General features: G+C 45.7%; 1 protein-coding gene across 1 annotated transcript in view; it reads left to right on the top strand.

The window, feature by feature from the left end:
- The window catches only part of LOC149354268 (uncharacterized), a 214,207-nt gene that overhangs the window by 145,457 nt on the left and 45,190 nt on the right, over positions 1-23,560 (top strand). Inside the window, exons 5-7 of the mRNA XM_089583249.1 lie at positions 4,369-4,483; positions 14,785-14,857; positions 17,113-17,227. Of these exons, the coding sequence (XP_089439375.1) occupies positions 14,810-14,857; positions 17,113-17,227 (163 nt within the window). The 5' untranslated portion in view covers positions 4,369-4,483; positions 14,785-14,809. The remainder of the gene's footprint in view (positions 1-4,368; positions 4,484-14,784; positions 14,858-17,112; positions 17,228-23,560) is intronic.

Below are 23,560 nucleotides of genomic sequence, written 5' to 3'. Positions count from 1 at the left end.
AGTAACGTTGGCCTCGGAGCAGTTCTCGTTCAGTGGCAAGATGGCGCTGAACGGGTCATTGCTTACGCCAGTCGCACCCTCTCTCGTGCCGAAGCGAATTATTCTACTACCGAAAAGGAGTGCCTTGCAATTGTCTGGGCGGTGACAAAATTTCGGCCGTATTTGTATGGTCGGCCGTTTAGAGTGGTCAGTGATCACCACTCTCTCTGCTGGCTAGCCAACCTTAAAGATCCTTCTGGCCGCTTAGCCCGCTGGAGTCTCCGCTTGCAGGAGTTCGACGTCACTATTGTGTACAAGTCCGGCAAGAAACACAGTGACGCTGACTGTCTATCCCGAGCCCCTATCCCGTGTTCTTCACCTGAAACAGATGACTCCGTTTTTCTCGGCGCTCTCACGACGCCTGATCTCGCTCAACAACAGCGAGATGACACCGAACTGCGGCCCCTCATCGATTACGTCGAGGGAGCCGCCTCATCGCCACCTCGCCTTTTTACGCGTGGCCTGTCGTCGTTCTGCTTGCGGGACGGCGTCCTTTACAAGAAAAACTACGCTTCCACAGACACTCAGTACCTGCTGGTGGTCCCAACGCCGCTGCGTCCCGACGTTTTGCAGGCATGCCACGACGAGCTTTCTGCCGGCCATCTCGGTTTCTCACGGACCTTGGCTCGCGTACGACAAAAATACTACTGGCCCAAGCTTGCTGCTATTGTCCAGCGCTATGTTAAGACGTGCCGTGATTGCCAACGTCGGAAGACGCCGCCTGTCAAGCCGGCCGGTCTGCTGCAGCCTATTGGTCCTCCTCGAGTACCCTTTCACCAAGTCGGTATGGACTTGCTCGGGCCGTTTCCTACGTCATCTTTGGGCAACCGCTACATTATAGTCGCCACTGATTACCTCACCCGTTATTGTGAAACCAAAGCTCTTCCCAGCGGCACTTCTACTGATATTGCGAACTTTTTCATCTTTAACCTAGTCCTCCGTCATGGTGCCCCTGCGGTCGTTTTAACTGACAGAGGCACTGCATTTACTACAGCTCTCACCCAGGAAGTTATGCGGCTCAGTGGCACTTGTCATCGCAGAACAACAGCTTACCATCCACAGACGAATGGCCTTACTGAGCGACTGAATAAGACCATCGCCGATATGCTTTCAATGTACGTCGACGAAGACCATAAGAACTGGGACCAGGTACTACCGTATGCAACATTTGCGTATAATACCGCAGTCCAGGAAACGACCCGCTTCACCCCGTTTCGTTTGGTGTACGGTCGCGAAGCCGTTACCATGCTGGATGCAATGTTACTGCCCGATGTCGCCCTTCCATCAGTTGCCGGCGCTGACCAATTCGTCCAGCACGCTGAGGCCGCCCGTCAGCTTGCTCGAACGAGACTCCGGACGCAGCAGGTTAAAGACGCTCAACGCTATAACCTTCGTCACCGGGAGGTAATTTACAACCCTGGCGATAAAGTCTGGGTGTGGGTTCCTGTTCGCCAGCGGGGTCGCTCTGAGAAGCTTCTGCGCCGCTACTTCGGCCCGTACGAAGTGCTGCGCAAACTCAGCGACGTCACCTACGAAGTGATTCCGCAAGGTACTGTTCGTATGTCCCGACGACAAACACAATCGGAAGTCGTACACGTTGCCAGGATGAAGCCCTTCCACGCCCGCTAGGTCAAGCCTACGGTTCTGCTTGACCTCGCCACGCAGCATCGGGACGATGCTTTTTCCACCGGGAGGGGCAATGCCGCCACGCATTACTGGCGCCGCCTAGTAGTCGCGCTCAGGAGGCTGGCGCGCGCTCTTCTTCGCCCGTGAGCTCGCTCGCTAGTCGGTTAGCCGGCCGGGCCGTTTCCGCTGGCGCTTGGACGTTGTGGCAAATACAAACCTGCCTACCTGCTTCTGTGACAATATTGACTGTTATTCTGTATTCTTACGATATAAAAAAAAAATGCTCACAAAAGTTTTCCTCGTTCAAAAATCATTTTGTTCATTATTTTTGGATATGGCTGTGCTGTAGCTGTATTGCTTCCAGTATTTTCCTTATCGCTATAACCTATATACTTTGTGGTAACTTAGCCAGCACAACGATCGCACCAGGCAACTTGCTGGCGCTGGTCACGTGAGTACCCGTGACCTCATTCCGGGCACGGGGCCACTTGCAACTGGCCACGTAAAAGCTGCTAATCCTCCGGGGAAAGACTCGCTACAAGCGCTTTCTGTGTAAAATTTATCATACATTAATCTTGAGTAGGCCCTCGAACCAACGGCGGCGCAAGAAAGGAAGCTTTGTTGTGCCGCGACGTTTTACCACTCAGTCATCTCCGCAGCCACTCGGGATGAGTGTTCTAAATAATTACAGCTCGCTGTATGTACTCGAAATCTTAGCGTTTTTGAACTTTCAACCGGTTTTTTTTTTTCTGAGAACCGAATACTTTCTACAGTCAGTCAAACAGCGACAGCAGCGAGAGATGGGGACAGCGCTGCCAAGAACTAAAAAGAAAAACGATTGCCTCCACGCATCTGCGCGTAAAGGCCCGGAGCAGTGAAAGATGCCGAGCATACTGTCCAGCTAAGAAAAGATGCGGAACGTCGCGGAGTCGCTGAGGCAGCTAGGTCATGTTCTACAGTCCAAGTGCCTGGCCAATGTCGGTGGGCAGCTGCCACCACCTAGGAGCCTACCAATCTCCTCCATTCCATTTCACGTTTACGTGTAATGACGAGATAGCCTAGAATGATTTATGAAAGTTATGAAAGCTGAGTTAGAGGGCAGTTTATATTTCCATTATTTCTTTTCAATTGATTGATAGCGCGAAAATGATCTATTATGAAGCGCCTTTTTTAAAAATCCAGCTGTCCTGGTTCATTGAAGTCTAAGGCTCCTTTGATTCTTTCAGCGCTTACCTTCGCGCATATCTTGTTAGGAATGCACAATAACCTAATTGGTCAATATTTTTTCCCTTTAAGTCCCACCCTTCTAATGAAATAGTATGGTTTTATCACACTGCTCTGGTTTCGTCATGCTTGAGGTCATGCACTTTCTTTCTCTAATACGATGTCTCCTCAATCCCTGTTCTGTAGTATCTGCAGAAATACCTCCACATCTCTGCTGTCTTAGCTGCTTTAATTTCAAGCACTGGCAAGAAATTTCCACTTCTGTCGAATTCTGACCCTTGTTCTACATTACGCTGTTTCCCCTTTAGATCAATATACCTATGAGGCTATCTTCAGTACATGTTATTAAACGACGTGAATAAAATCTGGGGATTAGTGGAAGGCCTACTACTTGAGCGACGAAGTTTCAGAAATAGTGAATTCAGATGTAGGCCTACACACACAACCCAACAGCCTTTCGTCTCTTATTACCCCTCATGAGATGCAGCGCTCACGTGCAGTCTCCTAGCTCCAATATCTAAGGTAAATCTCCAGGGTGGTGTAGATTAGTAATAAAGAAATAAGGGAGTAGTAGGGGAGTTTCTTTTTCTTCAACTGCGAAGTTTCTGAGGAAGCTGTACAGATTTCCTTTGTGGCAGTGTAACCGCGGTTGAGAGGATGCTATTGTGTAATTACTCCGTTATTATAAATAGTGTTTTCTCGTTAACTGCTAATAGGTTTAGCACATTTTTGTTCGAACTCGTGGAAGCTTAGATTATCGAAAGCATGTAGGTATACTCCACATCTTTTTAATACCTTTATTTGGCCATTTTGCGGGATAAGCCTGTGTATGCTAATTCACACACAATGGGAACTGAGCCAAATATAGTCGTTAATTCCCCATGGTACCAGCACCTCACCTTGCCCAAAAAAATCCGATCCATTGGTGGCTCTTGGAGAAGCAGGACCCTTCTGGCGTGGATTGTGCGGTTTTGCTGTTCCAACCTTTAATTCCCTTCTTACTTTATTATTTAATAGTGCGATACATGTGTTATCCTGACCTGGCTGCTTTCGCATAAGATGCACGGTGCAACTAAATTCAAGTTTATTAGTCGTTTTCTATGCCTTAAATGTATCAATCTGACCTGGAGCCTTTCATTGTCAGTAATAGGCTTAGCGTCGGATAAGCACACTGCTCCAGGTTATGAATAAGGCATATGCTGACACGAGTTGGGCTGGGTGTTTCCGTTGATCACAAGCAGGAACGTCCCTGCCATAGCAGCAGTGGGATACAGGCCTGGCCTGCGATTCTGCTGATTCTCTAGGGCGGATGATTTTGTGTTGTTAGACAGCGTCACCTGACACCCATCGTTCCGCGTCACCCAGTCGCCTTGCAGACACCTCAGCCGCTCAGCACTGAGGTAGAAAAGAGAATCGGCGACGGCGCGTCTTTTTTCACTGACTGCTGCCTCTGCTGCTCGGCATATCTTTTGTTCTCAGGGCAGCGTGAACATGACGTGGCGTATGCCGACGCACAAGGCGCATTGCAGCCAGAGGAACGAGCAGTGCACTAACCGAGCGACAAAGTGTCGACACCACATCAAGTGGCATAAAGGTAAGCTCTTAAAGTTGCAGCCTATACAGTTGAATTTGAGGGGTGGCCTTGTAGCATTTGCACGTATGCCGGTGGTTGCGATTCCGTGCCAAAAGATGCACAACATGAGGACGTGTAGGTAGTTCCAATAACTTCTTCGCTGAAGTCTAAACTGTTTCTTGGTTATTATTGCGCAGAGGAGAGCTATTTAGAACAAAGAAAGAAGTGTGCTTTTCACTGGTACTTATGGAATAATCATTAGTTTGATGCGGATAATCTGTTTCCTTCCACATTTGCGCTACCTGCACTTGCCTCAAACTTCGTGCTTTGGTCGCCTGTTGCGATTTACTATGGTAGCGATAAAAAATTTACTTTGTGGAATGTTCACTGACGGACCTCATCCGGCTTCAAAAATTTTTTTATACTGACACATTTTAATGTTGAGAACCTGACTGATGTTAAATTCGTTATCAACGACACTTCATTTGTAGTTGGGGGGTGTAAAATGGCAGCGCAACTTGCACAGAAACTCAAACACCTCAATCCTGGCAGCCCGTGGAGTCCTTGGCAGGTGGGTGTTGTTATTTGTTGTTAATGAGCCCTCGGTTTTCTTTGTCGAAAACTTGACGAAATACAACAGAGAATTGTTCTGGGAGACAAAGACTAAGGCCAAGGAGGCCGATTTTAAGTTCGTATGGGTGAAACATGGCAAACTTTATGCCCGAAAGAAGGAGCGTGACCCAGTTGTGCGCATAATGAGCCCTTGTGACTTGTCTCGTCTAGTATGACCTCTTCTATTCTCCGCTTTGTCTGCTGTAATCTTTTTCCTTGATTCATGGCTTTGTGCGAACAATTTCGAGACTTTCCTTCTCTCTCTGTTTTTTTAGAACCAGGCGAAGGCACTTTCACTGTTTTTCATGTAAACGTGCGCAGTATTCGGAAGCACTGGAATGAATTTTGTGTCCACGCTGGTGCAGTACGTGATTTAGCTGATGTTTTCGTCTTAACTGAAATTAATATTGGGCAAGAACATACTGGTCTGTTTCAACTCCAAGGTTATCACAATCATTTTTTGACGCGCAAAGACGGCCGTGGTGGTGGAAATGCCATTTTTATTAAAAATGGTTGGATTTCAAGTCCTCTGAACATAATCTTCACAAGTGCTGAATCGCTAGCCCTTCGTATTCACACAAAATCTTTTTCCATCACATTGCTTGCTATTTATAGGCCGCCAAATCAAAGTGTCAGAAAGTTTGTAGGTGAATTGCGTCTACTTGCTTTTTCATCTGGTCACGTGTGCATGATAGGTGATGTTAACATTGACGTGCTGAAGAAAGAGCGGCACATTGTAGCTGATTACTTGAACACGCTTGCTGACGTTGGAATAGAATCCATTATCAACCTTCCCACACGTGTCGAAATTTTGGGTGCATCACTTGTGTCTTCATGCATAGATCACGTCAACGTTCGCACTGAGAAAGACCAGGTATTTCCGTTTATTATTGAGCAAAAGCTATCCGATCACTTCTTTGTTGGGTGTAGCTTTCTATCATCTCAGTATGCTGCGGCTAACAACCCGGTATCACAGATAGAGGTTGTTGATAAAAGAAAGCTGGACTTGTTGTTGCAACGCTATGATTGGAAATCCTTCCTTGCGAAAGTTCCTGCCAGTCACCTGTATGAATTTTTTATTACCGTTTATACGCAGACAGTGCACTCTTGCAAAAACATAGTCGTCTTAAAGCAACGAAAGCCGGGATGCCCGTGGATAAATGGAAATGTTCTAACCGCGATAGCTGAAAAAGAACTGTTCTGGGCGCGTTGTCGTCGCTCCCCTAATAATCAGCATCTTCGTGAAGCTTATAACATGGCTCGCAATAAAGTCACTGCTGTGCTTAGAGGTGCCAGGCGAAAGCACTTCCAAGGTAAATTTTCTGAATTTAGAAATAACCCGTCCAAGGCTTGGTCTGTGCTTAACGAATTAAGGGGTCGTCCCCGGAAAGGCGCATACCAAACTATTGCTAAGAATTTCGGACCACCATCTATAACGTTAGCAGACCAATTTAATTCCTTTTTCTCGTCTACTGCAACAAGCTGGTCCGGTAATACGGCTAGTTATTGTATGCCACAATCGGTGGTTGAGTCTGCCTTCCTGCCTGAGTGTACTGAAGATGACATTCGTCATATCTTATTCAACTTCAAACAGCGCAAGTCGGTTGGATTAGATGGTGTGTCTGTGGACGTCCTTCGCAGAAATTTCTAGGCCCTGAAGAATGTTCTTTTAGCAATTATAAATAACATTATAGCCACACAAGTAATACCACCTGACCTCAAGGAAGCGCTTGTAGTTCCTCTTTTCAAAAGCGGACAGGTTAATGTTGTCACAAACTACAGACCCATTTCGATACTTTCGTGCATTGCTCTGATACTTGAAAAACATATTTTTAACGTAATGCAGAGCTTCATTGATGCGCACAACATACTGTCGCCTAATCAATACGGATTTACTTGCGGGCGTGGCACTAGGTAGCATTAGATGAATTAACCGATTTCCTTAATAGTACTCTCGAAAGTAGTGCATTCGCTTGTGCTTTATTTCTAGATGTATCAAAAGCTTTTGACTCCGTAAATCATGAAATATTACTTCGTAAACTTCATAGCTATGGCTTCCGAGGGCCCTTCCTAACTTTCCTTGAGAATTATTTGCACGGTCGAATCCAAGTAGTAGTTTTCGGAAATATTAAAAGCAAACTTAGACAGTTGACCGCTGGAGTTCCCCAGGGGTCGATTTTAGCTCCCCTTTTATTCAACCTGTACGTTAATGATCTCAGTCAAGCAATTTTTCACTGTCGGGTGTTTCAATACGCAGATGACACGTTTTTAGTATCGCGTCATAATAATTACCATCAAGCCGTAGCTGAATTACAAACTGACACTGTAAATGTTATCAGTTGGTACCGTAACAACATAATTTCTATTAACCAAAATAAAACTAAATTAGTCTGTTTTCACGATCCGCTGAAATCTGTTTCTGTCATCACTCCAGTGTTTCTTCATTGTCCTCTGTGTAACAATTGCTCTTGCTCTCCTATTCCATACCTCTCAAGTGTGAATTATCTGGGTGTCCATTTCGATTCTAACATTTCCTGGAACACACATTTGGCTAAAGTTTGTGAAAGGCTGCGCAAAATAGCCTGCCTGCTATATTCTATTAAAGCACTATGCCCAATTTACATAAGAAAAACAATAGCACATGCATTGGCGTACAGTGTGCTGTGATATGGAATTTGTTCTTTTTATTTTTGTTCAGTGTTTTGGCGCAACAAAGTGAATTCTTTCCTAAAATCTATAATTCGGGCCGTGATGTATGGTGTGCACATTACTAATGATTCCAATCTTTTTAATGCTCGCACATGCCTTCGTTCAGGCTATTATTCAAAGAAACTGTGATCCTTATGTATATATGGAACAATGAGTTCTGCCTCCCGCATGTCCCCGCCAGAGCATTACGTCCGCGCGACCGCTTTACCTTGCCCAGAGTACGCACAAGATATGGTACACGTGTCCGTGCCTTTTATGTACCTGATGTGTTGAACGACCTGCCAGATCATGTTTTATGTTTCAGCACTCGGAAAGAAGTGAAATCTGTGATCTTTGATTTGTATGTCTAATTTTGTTTCTTTTCTTTTTTTTTTCCTTTTATTTTCCCCCGTCCTTTCTCACTGCCTTTCCTTAGTTTCATTCTAAATTTGTGCATTATTGATTAACTGTGCCGTTCTCTGACTTGCTCCATTCTGCCGAGCACTGCCCCACAAGCCCATTGTTAGCTTGGGCAGGCTCGTATTTGTACTATGTAATTTTTCAAATAGATAATTTATTATTATTATTATAAACCAAGTACGCTATAGTATTAAAAAAAACTTGCTGCTGGCGTGAACTACGTCCAGTTCTTTAGTAGCTCGCTCATAGTGGGATCTTACTTCCACAAAGGTTCACCAGCATCCGCATGTCCCTATGCACTCGAGTAATCCTAGCTCCGCAAAGGCCGTGTATGTTCTGCATAACGCAGATTTGAAAAAAAAAAATTGATAGTTCAGCAGCCCTAAAATATTCGAGCTGACCATCGAAAAGGAACAAGAGTTTCATTTCATCGCCAGCGTACACGAGTTCTTTGTTTCTTCTCGTGTACGACCAGCTCATTGGTTCCCCGGCAGGGGCAGCAACACGCCGAGGCAGCTCGGCAGCCAATGGCAGCCCAGAGCAGCGCCGGTGGCGTGAGTCGGCCAGCGAGAGACCGGATGTCGAACTGCACGCAGCGCCTGGCCCGGTTTTCTACCAATACGGTCGGCGGCGAACGTGCGCTCAAGACGCACAAAGGAAAGCTTCTGGTGACAGACCGGATGGCAGAAACCGATCTCTACCACAGAGCGATGCACACGTGCACTGTCCGTGACTACGACTCCGCAGCACACGGTCGCCACGTCTGCGAGAACAGTACCTGGAGATTTTCCACCTTTGAGCGCAGTTCTTGTCAGCAAAGATGGCGCTGTCGTATCGTGAAGGCGATTTTCCCATTAATTGATCGCATGCTTATGGTCTGCTCGGCGCTCGAGATACACCAGGAAGCGCAACAGGTGGCAGGGATATTAAAAGTATTCGCCTTTGCCTTCATATCTCGGCCACCTGAGCACTCACGGGAGTAAAGCTCAGCTAAATGATTATTACTGCAGTATGATACCGGAAATCAGCGCTTGGGCTAATGAGCCCCGTACTTCGGCGTTCCGCATTGTATTCGCCCACCAGGGTTTCTTTAAATACGCAAATTATGCCTATACTTCCCATCCATTCTTCGGTAAATTTTGGCCCGTGTTCTCAGCAATGTAGGTCATACGGATTTCGGCATATTTCATTCTTCATTTTGGCTTATTTTTCCTGCACTAGATATATGGCTTTGCAGCCAATATTCACTTTTCAGTCCATGTATAACCTATTATTTTTACTGAAAAAAAATGCGATGTGTTGTACCAAAACTTGGGCTGAACCGTGTCCTGAATCGGTTTGGAGCGGATCCTTCGAATCGTTCTAGTTCGGGTTTGATTCCAAAATGCAGAAAAACAAATGGTTTGCTTTAGTATTAGTTGCCGGCAAAAATGTGCATTTAGTTCTGGTTTCGGGCTGAAGTTTGGTACCGATTCGACACCTTGTTCGCATACAATGCAGCTTTCCAGAGCTGGACGCGAAGTAGATGTGGACCTTCCTTTAGAGAGGACGTATAAGAAATTTGGCTGACGAAAGTCCAACGCCCAATCCGCGAAAGAAAGTGCCTTGTAGGGGTGCACGGTGGTGTTGTAGCCTCGCGAGACTGATTGTCTGGCGAGCGATTTCGGATAAAAGTAAAAAAAAAATGTTTAAAAAAATGTAAAAGTAAAAACAATATAGCGTTTCTTGGAAAATGTTTCAGGGCCAACGGATTGTCAAAAATTCTCGACCTTTAAAAAATTTCCCCTTTAAAAATTGGAAATGACAGCGTGAAAAAAGATAGGGTAATTCCATCAGACCGAGAGGCACCTTCATCTGATGATGGGGCATGTGGGCAAACAGGAAGGTTTAGTATTGCCATCGCTCCAAGCTCATGGCGACTAACTGATATGTAGCGAGCATTTGAATGCTTTTAATCTGTTTCGCGTCCCTTCCCAACGGGCACCAAGCGTTGTCGGGGCGTTGGTGCGATAGAGTATACCACGCGCGGCTTCTTGCTACGCTTGCGCATCTCTCTTCTTGAGGCGCAAGCTTCTGATTGGCGCATATTCTCGGGCAGCAACATGCCGTGGCTGATCGGCAGCCAATAGGAGAGCGGCTGGAATCCTCCATCGAGAGACCGGATGACTACGGATGACGTCCGCGCGGCGTACCTATGGCTCGGTTCGCTCTCGGATGACGTGCGGCACATGTACGCGCTCAGCGCGTGAAGGAAGTGGTCATATGACAGGCCGGATGGTAGAAGGTGACCTGTCGCAGAAAACAATCGATTCATGTAGTCGGCAGTCGCTGTCGACAAGCGCGCAGCCGCTAAGGCGGCGACAACCGCCCTTCTGGGGGTTTTTCCGTCGCTGAGCGCTGCTTCTCTCAAGAGATGGCGTCGTCAGGCTGTCGAGGCGCGTTTCTAGAGTTAGAAAAAAATATCTTTTAGAAAGCATTTCGTCGCAATTAAGATCACAGTACCACTACGCCACACAGAAGGACCACCGCTCAACGCCCTTACTCGTGACAGCACAGAGCTAACCTTGCCGGAGAACAACGGGAACGACGGGTCGAGCTTTAGGATTAATCGGAAATGCCAGGCCTATATTTTTTTATTGTCACAGAAGAACTGCATAAGAATTTCGCTTGTCACTAGTTATTCATCTCCAAAGAGAAATTTCAGTCAAATTAAGCTGAATGAAAGTAATACAAGAGAGACTGCGTGCACATTGGGTATTCTTGTAATATTTCACAGAAAATGGCTGCGCAAAAACGCTGCTCTCTTTGTCTGTTGTCACTTTTTGTTTGTGCGAACAGAAAGTGCATGAAGAAAAAAATATGGAACTAAGTATTCTTTAACAACAATTAAAAGGCGAAAGCGGCCATTCGACGTTACTTCGCACCCTCAGCCCTTTTTAAGTAACCAAGAAACCTGCGCTGGTTAAACTTGCTGTAGCATAGTAGCATATTTTTCACCGCTTGATTAGAGCAAACCGAAGCATAAGTACGCCGCGCGGACATGATTCGTAGTCGTCCGGTCTCGCTATGGAGGATTGCAGCCGCCAACCTTATGGGCTGCCGAATAGCCTCGGCATGTTGCTGCCCGAGAAGACGCGCCAATCAGAGGCTCGCAGTGCAAATAAAAAGATGCCTAGGCATAGCAAGAAGCCATCCGTCGTATACTGTATCGAAACAACGCTTCAACAACGCTTGATGCCTGTTGGGAAGGGACGCGAGACTGATTGCGAAGCATTCAACCCCTCTCTACATGTCGGTTATTCGTCACCAGCTTGAAGCGATCTCAATACTAAACCTTCCTTTTTGTCCCCTTGCCCCATAATCAGAAGAACGCGCCTCTCGGTCTGGTGGAATTCCGTATCTTTTTTTCCCGCTGGCATTTCCAATTTTGAATGGGCAATTTTTTTAAAGGTCGACATTTTTTAACAATCAGGCCTGAGCGACACATTGTTCAAGAAATGCTGCATGCAGCATTTTTTTTTTCTTTTATTCGAAACCACTCGCGAACAGTGCCTTTACAGCCACCCCAGACCATCAGACTAGCCTGGCTAATACTCAACCATGCACCTTTCCATGGCGCTTTCTTTCGCGGATTGGGCGTTCGGCTTCAGCAAGCGAAATTTCTTATACGTCCTCTCTAAAGGAAGGTCCACATCTGCTTCGCGTGCCTTTCGTGAGGTGGAGGGCACCGTGACAAATATGTGTCTCTCCTGTGGCCTTGCCGCGATAGGTCACAGCTTTGTGGCCGGCCTGCTCAAGGCTCCAGGTGAAGAGGATTCGACAATCAAGCACCAAGGGTTAAAAAGTAATAATTTAAATCCAGCTCAAGAAAGCTGCATTGTATGCGAACAGGGTGTCGAACCGGGCTCCGAACTAGATCCCGAAACCGGAACTAAACGCGTATTTTCTCACGCAACCAATACTGAACCGATCCTTTTGTTTTTCGCCATCTTGGAACCAAACTCGAACTGGAACGATTCGAAGGATAAGTTGGAAACCGGTCTCTCTCTCCTTTCCTCTAAAGCCCGACCCACATGAAGAGATTTTCTCGCGAAAAAAAATTCGCTGTGGCTTAGCTTGGTTAAGCCCGGTAATTGCGAAAGCAATATCCGTACCTACGCCATGGTACAGCTGGTAGTGTAGCTGGTGGTGGTGCTTGTGGTTAGACTTGTGGTGATGCATCGGTTATACAATCTAATCTAATCCAATCCAAACCAATCCAATCCAATGCAATTCAATCCACTCCAAAACGGTTAAGCCCAGGTTGTGGTAGAACACATCGCATTTTTTTTTTCAGAAAAAATTAGAGGTTTTACGGCGCAGGTTAATGCAACGTGACCAGCTCTAGATAATCTGCATAGAGCGCGCAATCTAGGACATGACAAAAATGAGAGAAAAGACTGCCGTCTACGAGGGAACCACACAACTCTATGAAGCGAATTTGTTAATCCGAAAATATTGTTCACCAGACCGATGATAAACCTTGAATTGTTTAGCCTCCCTCATTCAAAGATCTGCTGAAAATTTCAATTGAATTCCTAAAACGGCTCGAAATCGGAAACACCACCCGCGCGTAGCTATCCTTTCTCAGTGTCATATTCAATGCATATCTGAAATTTATAGGTGAAACAATCAAGCCCCGTTGTAAAGCATTTACTTTCGAAGGCATTTATTGTCTCAGATTGAGTGAGACAGCAGCCGTAAATACTGTATGAATCAGGGAATTTTTTTAATTCGACAATTGGCTGTTGCAGGCTCTGGAAATAAGCAGAGAATTATAGGTGGTTTAGGGGCAGCAGTGAAAGAAGTAAGACAAACAAAATATGAACGCCAGCTACCTTCCTACATCACTTGTCCCTGCATCAACATAGCTGGAGAGCTGCTGTATTTAGTTTATCTAGCGACGGCTTTGCCGGTGAGTATTTTTAGAGGGATTCCTCTGAACTTATTTAATATAATTTTGTTTTCGCTCTGTCTCTCTCGTAATCAACCTGAACCAAGAGCCATATCTGCTATCTATTTTCCTTCCCTTCACTTCCCTTCACCCTTCACTTTTCCTAAAATGTCAAGAAGGACAACCATGCAATGTTCGAAAAGAGAACGCATGTTCGCAGCGTAATCATTGCGGTGGCGTTGATCAGTCCGCAGTGACAATTCTCCTTCATGGCTGTCTTTAAAGAGGCAAACTATGGATTGCCTTTCAGGGTGGATATCGATACATGCCATGCATAACGGCAGGTAAGAACTTGAGAAATTCAATGGCAGTTTTTCATCCACGAAGCCGAGTATCACTTCCCGGAAGCGCGGCGGGGCTTGGAAATCGTGGTGCCCTCACTGGCGGTAACTGGAACAACGACTGGTGATCTTTTGAAGAAGCGCATAAAATGACTGCAAAATTAGCGCAGAAAAAAACAGGATGACGACATCCTGAGGAAACTTACAGAAAGCGATTTCTGCAACATCGGGCTGATACTACGCACAGAAGTGTCTTCGCATCCTTAAATGCGAAGATCTGCGTCAAAATTTATCTGCATCATCGATTGCACATGAAGTTGCAATTCTTGATGGCCTGTAATTCTTTCCCTAACTTTCTAAGGAGCACAATGGCATCACTGACTCATATGTTATTCAGGTTTTCGCCCGTCACTTGCGCCCCAAATTTTCTCACTCCGACAGATCTGAATACCACTTGAAAGCACGAGATTAAGTGTAGTGGCGAGAATGCGTCACCCTTCCTGACTTGTATTTAATAACTTTTCCTGTGCAGAACTACGACCATTCTGTGCAGTCCTTTATATACCTAGGGACACACCAGTAACTTCATTACAGCGCGTATATTTGCTGGCCCCATTACGCGTCTCTTCTACACCATGAAAGCACAATGCTCGCGTGATTACCAATGCTCCTATCGAATCTAATGCTGTGATGCATCAAATGTTTTATGTTCAGCTCCCATTCTTAAAAATAAACCTACGGGAGACATCGCCCGAAGTCACGGCGAATCTCAAGCAAGACATGAAGAACTTCCTAGAAACATTCTGAAGCTTTCCTTGAGTATGCTATACACCAGAAAGAAATTTTCCATGTGTTTACGATCGTCTGCAAAACGTGCTCAACTCACTGAGACCTCTCCTTGTCCAAAATTCTTGCGCAAAAATTGTGAATATTGGAAAATTGTAAGGTAGTGTTATACAAATATTGAGGGTCATGGTCTTTTCTTCCGATGTGTAGGAAAATCCTTCTCTTAAAGTTTTAAATTCGCTCGCATACAGCAGTTAGGACTGCCATAGAAAACCAAAGGGGAACGCTTCTTACCATACCAAAGAAAATAGTAGTAAACAAATACAATCTTGCCGATGGGAGACCTGCGGATATATTGATTGTTATAGTGAACTCTTGCGATGTATAAAAAAATTGCGCACAAAACTCTTTCTCGTTCAAAAATGATTTTGTCCAGTATTGTTGGGCATGGCTTTGCTCTCGCCGTGCTGCTTCCTGTATTTCGCTAATCGCTAAAACCTATAGACTTTGTGGTAACTTAACCAACACATTGATCTCAACAGGCATCTTCCTGGCGCTGGTAACGTGATGACCTGTGACCTCATTTCGGTCTTAGGACCACTTACATCTGGTCAGGTAAGGCGAAGCTCCTTATCCTCCGGGGAAGGGCTCCGTGTAACCGCTTTCGGTGTGGACTTTATCGTACTTTATTCTTTAGTACACCCTCGAATCAACGGCGGCAAGAGAAAGGAAGCTTTGTTTTGCTGCCACATTTGACCACTTGGTCATCTCCGCAGTCACTGTCGCTGAGTGTTCTAAATAATTCCAGCTGGCTATTTATTCTTAATCTTGCCCTTTTTCCACTTTCAAGCGTTTGTTCTGAGAACCGAATATTTTCGACAGTGAGTCAAACAGCGAAAGCAGCGAGACATGGGGTACAGCGTTCCCAAAAACTAAAAAGAAAAACGATTGCCTCCACGCAGCTGCACGTTAAGCTCCAAAGCGGCGAAGGAAACCGAGCATACTGTCCAGCTAAGAAAAGGTGCGTAAGCCCGTGGAGTCGTGAAAGCAGCCAGGTCTTGTTCTACAATCCAAGTTCGTGGCCAATGCTCGTGGGCAGTTGCCATCACCTAGGAGCCTACGGATCTACTCCAGTCCATTTCACGTTTACATATAACGAGGAGGGAGGCTACAGTGATTTATGCAATCTATGAAAGCTATGTTAGAGGACGATTTATATTCTGATAATTTCTGATCAATTGATCGATGGCGCGAGAATGATCGATTAGACTTCAATCAACCACAACAGCTGGATTTTTAAAAAAGGCGCTTTTTTAAAAATCCAGCTGTTGTGGTTGATTGAAGACTAAGGCTCCTCTGATCATTTCAGCTTTTACCTTCGCGCATATCTTGTGAGGAAGGTACAATAATCTAAGCGGTCAATGCTATTTTTTTATTCTCTAAGTGCCACCCTTCTAATGAAATACTATGGTTTTATCACACTTCTCTGGTTTCGGCGCGCTTGAGATCATACATTATTCGTACACAGGGTGTCAGTTTCTTTCTCTAATATGATGTCTCCTCCGTCGCTGTCCTGTATATCTACAGAAATATCTGCGCATCTCTGTTGTCTTCTCGGCTTTACTTTCAAGCACTCGGAAGAAATTTCCACCTCCGACGAATTCTGTCGCTTGCTCTACATTACGCTTTTTCCCCTTACAGATAAAAATACCTATGAGAATATCTTGAGTACATGTTAGTAAATGACGGATAAAATCCGTGGATTACAGGAAGCCCTACTACTTGAGTGACGAGGTTTCCGAAATAGTGAATTCAGGCGTATGCCTATGTACACAACCTACCAGCTTTTCGTCTCATAATGCCCCTCATGCTATGCAGCGCTGACATGCAGTCTCCTAGCTCCTATGTTTAAGGGAATTCCCCAGGGGGGTGTAGATAAGTAACAAAGAAATAAGGGAGTAGTAGCGGAGTTTCTTTTTTTTTCAGCTACGAGGTTTCTGAAGAAGCTGAACAGATTTCCTTTGTTGCAGTGTAACCGCGCTCTAGAGAATGCTATTGTGTAATTACTCCCTTATTATGAATAGTGTTTTCGCGTTAACTGCTAATAGGTTTACCAAATTTTTGTTCGAACTCGCGGAAGCCTAGGTTATCGAAAGCTTGTAGGTACCCTGCGCATCTTTTAATACCTTTATTTGGCCCTTGTACTGGATGAGCCTGCGTTCACTGATCCACACACAATCGGAACTGAGGCAAATAAAGTCTCCAATTCGCCACATTACCAACACCTGACCTTGCCCAAAAAAATGCAATCGCTTGGTGGCTCTTGGAGAAACAGGACCCTTCTGGCGTCGATTGTGCGCTTTTGCTGTTGCAACCTTTAATTCCCTTCTTACTTTATTATTTAATAGTGTGATACATGTCTTATCCTTAACTGGCTGCTTTTACATAGGATGCACGGTGCAACTAAAATCAAGTTTATTAGTCGTTTTCGAAGCCTGAAATGTCTCAATTTGACCTGGAGCCTTTCATTGTCAGTAACAGTCTTAGCGTCAGATAAGCACCCTGCTCCAGATTATGAATAAGGCATATGCTGACACGAGTTGGGCTCCATATTTGCGTTGATCACAAGTACGAACGGCCCTGCCATGGCAAGAGCGTTATACAGGCCTGGCCTGCGATTCTGCTGCTTCTCTAGGGCGGATGATTTTGTGTTGTTAGACAGCGTCACCTGACACCCTTCGTTCCGCATCACCCCGTCGAATTGCAGACGCCTCAGCCGCCCAGCACAGAGGTAGAAAAAAGAATCGGCGACGGCGCGTCTTCTTTCACTGACTGCTGCCTCTGCTGCTCGGCATATTTTTTGCTCTCAGGACCACGTGAACATGACGTGGCCCATACTGACGCACCAGGCGGATTGCAGCCAGAGGGAAGAGCAGTGCACAAACCGGGAGACAAGGCGCCGACACCACATTCAGGGGCATCAAGGTAAGCTCCTAAAGTTGTTTCATAGAGCTAAGATCTGTGGGTGGCCTTGTACCATTTGTACGTAGACCAGCGGTTGCGATTCCGTGCCAAAAAATACACAACATGAGGACGTGCAGGCATCTCCAATAACTTCTCCTCTGACGTCTAAATGGTTTCTTGGTTATTATCCGCGCAGAGGAGAGCTATTTAGAGCAAAGAAAGGAGTGTGCTTTTCTTTGGTACTTATGGAATAATCATTGGTTTGATGCGGTTAATCTGTCCCCTTCTGCACTGGCGCTACCTGCACATGCATATAACTTTCGTGTTTTGGTCGCCTGTAGCGATCTGCTATTGTAGCGATAAAAGAATGTACTTTGTGGAATGTTCGCTCACGGGCCTCCTGCGGCTTCTAAGATATTTTTATACTGCTAATGTTTAATGTTCAGAATATGACTGATACTAAATGCGTTATCAACGACACTTCATTTATAGTTGGGGGGGGGGGGGGGGGGTGTAAAATGGCACCACAACTTGCACAGAAACACAAACGCCTCAATCCTGGCAGCCCGTGGAGTCCTTTGCAGGTTTGAGCAGTTAGTTTTGCCTTAAGTGACATAAAAGTGCAGCACGTACACGGACGTTTTTGACCGCGATTATGAGATTGATTTCTTTTTCGCGATTGCGTCTCTAGTCGCCTGTTTGGTGGATTGCTGCCTTTCAGTACTGGCTTATTTGATAACACTCTCATTTGAGAAGATCCTCCCAACCCGACAACAAGAATTTATTCTATCCGCTTAAACTGCAGAAAGGGCCCAACACGCGCATTCTGCAAATGAAGCCAAATCTGCGCAGCCGGGGCCCACTGGCACCATTTGCAACAGATTGCCAATTTGAACCATTAATTTACACGTGGGAACTCAGTTGAGACGGGGTAGCAAAAGAGGTGTAAAACACGGATTATTACACGGCATCAAGTCGAAATAGCTGGCGACAAGTGTATTAAACGAAAACATGACAACCGGCAAATTTATTTTATTCAGTTACCCTAAAGGCCCGTGTGGGGATTCCATAGAGGGGGAGGGGGGGGGGGTGGTACAATCAATGTTTAGAACGCGGAGAAAATACACAAACAGGCGAGTGCATACAAAACCCGCACAATTAGTGCGGGTCAGGAATTTATTCATTTCGGAAACGATTCGCATGCTCATGAGTGCTGCATCATTCCGACCATGGAAGGAAAAAACGCCCGTGAATTCACACTAGCAGTATGAAGGCCGCCGTTTGAAGAAGGCGTGGGAAGCAAGCTGGATCTAAATTTGTTAAATGGGAGTCTCATTTTGAACCAGACATGCGCCAGTTAGCATTAGACAGAGTCTTTTCTGAAGTGAAGTTGATTTCGGATTCTTTGCATTGCAGCAAAACAAATCAGGGCAAGAGAAGCACAAGGTATTAACCGCAACTGTCAATTTGCTTGCCCTTGGTTTAATTTTTGTTTCCACCGGCAGCTTGTCCTATACCGCCATCACGCTTCGGCTTTCTTTCCTATTACAGCCGATCTATGCTCGGATGTTTTAATAAAATAATTAGTGGCTCGTTAATGACATGCATATGAAGGAAACCAATTGTCTGGCTCGTTGGCTTCATTCATTTGTATTATAATAGGCGACAAGCTGAGGCACACACGTAGTTCTCAACGAATTAGGAGTTTGTAGGTGTGGAGAAGGAAAATTCAGCGCGACTCACAAGCGGGAGGTGAAGTAAATATACTGCAAAGCTATGAAGCAGCAAATGATATCATTTCATACCATTTAATTAAGATAAACATTCAGATTCTCTGTTTAATACTAAAAAAATCACCTGGCTTATTGAAAATGATTGGTCAAGTTGTCTTTTGCGCCATCTTTAAACGATGGCCTTTGCATTAGATACGAGGCTTCCAGGCGTTCTTTCTGTGGCATATAGCCTGTTGCAGCGATTATCAGTACTTGTATTGCTGACGATAACAATTCAATTCGCACATGGTAAAATCATCCGGCTGCACTCTTCTATTGGTACTGCGGCCGGACGTCTGTCATTGATGTTTGGTAGCCTTGATAGGCATCGGTTTCCTGGTTTGTCGTCGCCCGATCCCACTTGAAATCCCATTTCAACTGCTGCACCCATCGCTTCACTTGGTAGGCTCCACTCGTAGACCGTGCCAGCGGTGGCTTTCCACGCACTTTCGGTAATGATTATTGAACTGAGAGTTCAAGAAGACCGAACATCGACAATGGGGCAGCGCCGGTGGCGTGAGTCGGCCAGCGTGGGACCGGATGTCGAACTGCACGCAGCGCCTGGCTCGGTTTTCTACCGGGACGGTCGGCGGCGAACGTGCGCCAAGACGCACAACGGAAAGCTTCTGGTGACAGACCGGACGACAGAAACCGATCTCTTCCAGAGAGCGATGCACACGTGTACTGGCCGTGACTACGACCGCGCAGCACGCTGTCGCCATGTCTGCGAGAACAGCCCGGGGATTTTCCACCTTTGAGCGCGTGCTTCTCAGCTCAGATGGCGCTGTCGTATCGTGAAGGCGATTTTCTGTTTAATCGTCAAATGCTTATTAGTGCTGCCCGGCACTACAGATGCAGCACGCTGTGCTACATCTGTAGATAGAAAAATTGTTTGCCTTTGTCTTCATATCTCGGCCACCTGAATACATACGGGAGTAAAGCTCAGCTTAATGATAATTAAAGGAATCACATGCCGCAAACCTACACTTGGGCTAATGAGCCCCGCACCTGAAGGTTCCGTATTATATGCGTCCGCCTGGTATTGCTAAAGGGCGCAGGGTAGACCTAAACTTGCCATGCATTCTTCGATATACTTGGGATCCGTTTTCTCAGCAACATAGCGTAATCGGGTTTTCGCGTGTTTTATTCCTAACTTTGGCGTATATTTACTGAACTAGAATTATGGCTTCGTAGCAAATATTCAGTTCCACCGGTTTTTTTCAGACGCCATAATTTTCTTGCTCTTCAGGTAGAATAAAATTCATATACAAAAAGGAAATCTACTTCGTATACATGTATCCGTTCTATAGTTCCGTACGTTTGCACCTTTCTATAGAAAAACCCCGGGGGACAGAAATCGCCTTTTCTCTTGTGTTTCTAGTAACTGGTCAAATGTAACTGAAAATGGCATTTTCAGGTATTTTAGGGTCGTAGGTACACCGAACGTGGGTAAATCCAATTTTCACATTTTCGGTGAGCCACCCAAATTTCAGGGGCGGACGAAGCCCATTTTAGGGATCCCTAAGCTCGCTACCGAACGTGGATCAACTCAATTTCAAATTTCTGCTTGGCCACCCAAATTGCAGAGGTGGGCCAAGCCGTTTTATGGGTGTCCTTAGCCCGGTTCCCAATGTGGGTGGAATCGATGCTCAGATTTCCGGTGGGCCACCCAAATTGCGGAGTGGGCCAGCCCATTTCGAGGGTGCCTCAGCTCGTTCCGAAAGTGGGTAAATTCGATTTTCAGATTGCTGGTGGGCGCCCCATATTTCAGGGGTGGGCAACCCCATTTTTGGAGGCGGCCCAATTCCATTTCAAGACTAAGTCCCACCTGTCTTCTACCCAGGCACACCCAAGGTCACCGGCAGTCAATTTAAGCCAAGGTCATTTCAACTCGAAGGTCAAAAAGTCAAAGGTCGAGGCTTCAGAGACCCATCGGCTTCTTCAGAATTGCTAGTGAAGTGGTGCTTTTGCATTTAAGAAAGTCCCATCGCTTCTGCCTTCATCCTTGTTGTGTTCTATTTGGTTAACATCATCATCAGGGTCATAAGTTATCAGGGAACGCTGTGTCCGTCACCTTCTCTCCCCTCGACCCGACCAGACCTACATTTTGTCTTTCCATGTTCGAGCTGCAAAAAGTTGCTGTCGACCGGCGGCAGTCTCTATTTAGGAGCTGTCAGCGTGCTGCGCTCACAGTCTTCTGCGAATTTAATACCGATACATTTGCCGACCCACAAGAAACGTTGTTACTAAAGGTGGGTGTCGCAATCTCAATCACAACCTTCTTCCCCATCAAGTTCTCACATACTTCTTGTGCCATCCCGACGTTAGCCAAACAAACTGCAATACGGGACACCGCCCCCGGGGGTCGCTGTGCGTGCACAGATAAAAATATTGCTCGCTGAGGTTGAAAGACCGTGGTATTGAACCTCAGCGACAGGCGCTACCAGAAGCGGTCACTGCGCTAGAGACAATCGCCAGGCAGCTTAAAATTACATCTGATCATTGGTAATCTCTTTCCGGTTGGGCGCTTGCCTTGATCAAGCTTATGCTCAATTGACAGGTAGAAATGCACGGTTCTTGAACTATTCTGATGCTCACGAGGTTTTGTGGTGGCCATAGTTTTCGAGGATACGAAACCAAATTTTGGCGCTGATTGGCTTGCTGCGAGGGCAATCAAGGAAGGGTGGTGAGGTTACTGACACCGTGCTTATCACCAGTGAAAGGGCTTCGTGCTGCGAACAAACATTCTGAAACAGTTCGAGACCTGCGAACGATTTCGCCATCTGGCCATTCGAGCCTCACTTCCCCGAGTGCTTTTATTTTCGGTGAATGCACGCTTTTACCAATAGCAGCAATCAGTGCACCTCTGTCATCCTATGTTCGTCTGAACACCGCAGTCAAGCGGGAGATTAAATAATATTTAGCGAGGAGCGCATTCATACCTCACATAGAGGGGGAGGGTGGGGCAAAACGCGGACTACATTTCCAAATCATCGCTTTCTTTTTCTCAGTCGCAAACAGCGACAAACAAATATTACAGAATCATTCACTGCCGCCCACCATCGCTATCAGTAAATATAGGCAGGACAGCTGAGGCAGGACGCAGTAAAATTGTATATTAAAAAATTTTAAATGTTCTATTGTCGGCCATCTGTCATCTTCATCTTCCCCCAACATCCGGGGCAGAATGAGACACGCTACTCAAAGATTATTTTACTCAACATTGCAAAGAATTCCCTAAAACATACTTTCCTAATGTATATACAATATTTACCACCCAAATCTTCATCATAAACACTGTAGCCTGGCAGAAACCGGCACTGCTTTGCTCCATGACCCGCTACAGTCTACAGGCAGTTCAACAGCCAGGGTTTGCGTATTGGCTGTCTATGCAATCGTTTATAATTCCCTGCCTTCCTGACAACTTTTTTCTGTTTCACTGTCGCAGCTGCGGCTCTCACCCTTCGTCTCTGTCGAATAGACGAGCGATTTGATTCGATCGCAGAACCTGAAGGGAAGCTTTTCGACGTGACTGCAGGTCGAAATCAACAGAGCTTGCTGCATTGTCAGAATGTATTTGGGCAAAAAACCATTATTACTAACAGGAAAGAGTCTACTGCTTAGTTTTCAAAGAACCATTGTGCAGTTCCTCTTTTTCCGCTCTGTCATTTTATTTACTATTTTGTGGCGGGCCTCTTTACGGGCCCTAAAAGGTTTGGTTGCGCCGGCACTTCTTGAGCTTCCTTCTTGTCTTCTTTGCGCCAATAACTAGTCAATGTTTTTTTTTTTTGTACGTTCAGACAATCCTAGAGATCGATAAAACGAGGTTAGTGTTTTTTAGCGAGCCACAAATTAAATATCTTTAATTTAGGCCCCTCATAAAACCATGACATAACTCCCCCGCCTCCCCTCCTTCCCCCCTTGAAGCCTGCTGCTAAGAGAATTTCACTTGAAGAACACGAGGAGCAAACCCTCCTAAATGCTTCAAACGTTAAGACGAATAACTTATTGTAATAAACAAATGCTTAAGTAATCCAGGGCGATTTTTCGGTTGCCCTACGCAGTACTGAACCAGGGAGACCTGCAGAAAATCGCTCCTTTTCGGCTGTGGTCCCGTTTGCCAAGGTTCACTTCGCAGTCCTTTTTTGAGCTCGGAAACGACCAATTTTGTCAGCCATCTGTTGAGTTTTTGTGGACGCGTGGTGGGTCACGCAAGTAAAATATCAATGTAATTTTAATGCACGGTTAAAGGCTCCGAGGCGAAAAGTAACAAAGTGTCCCACTTTGCCCCATTGTCGCCTATAGCGGAGGGTCAAGCTTAGTAAATAATGGCTTGTAAAAGTGTGGCTCATTTCTGCATTTTTCAGATTGAAGGGCTGAAATAAATAGAACGTAGTACTCAAATCATTACTTAAATTTTTACACCCATAGCACTCTGCGTTAGCTCGGTTGAGACATAAAGCCTATGCGAGAAATTGACCAAGATTGTCCAAAAGTTTTTATCCTCAGGTTCTTCTTGGTGTGCAGTTTAAAAATAGTTAAAAAAGGCACTTTAGAGGAATTATATTTTGCGGTCGCGATC

The sequence above is a fragment of the Amblyomma mixtum genome, chromosome 3, assembly GCF_055824585.1.
Source record: "Amblyomma mixtum isolate Tamu chromosome 3, ASM5582458v1, whole genome shotgun sequence".
Lineage (NCBI taxonomy): Eukaryota > Metazoa > Arthropoda > Arachnida > Ixodida > Ixodidae > Amblyomma > Amblyomma mixtum.
This window is presented reverse-complemented; position numbering and strand designations above follow the sequence as displayed.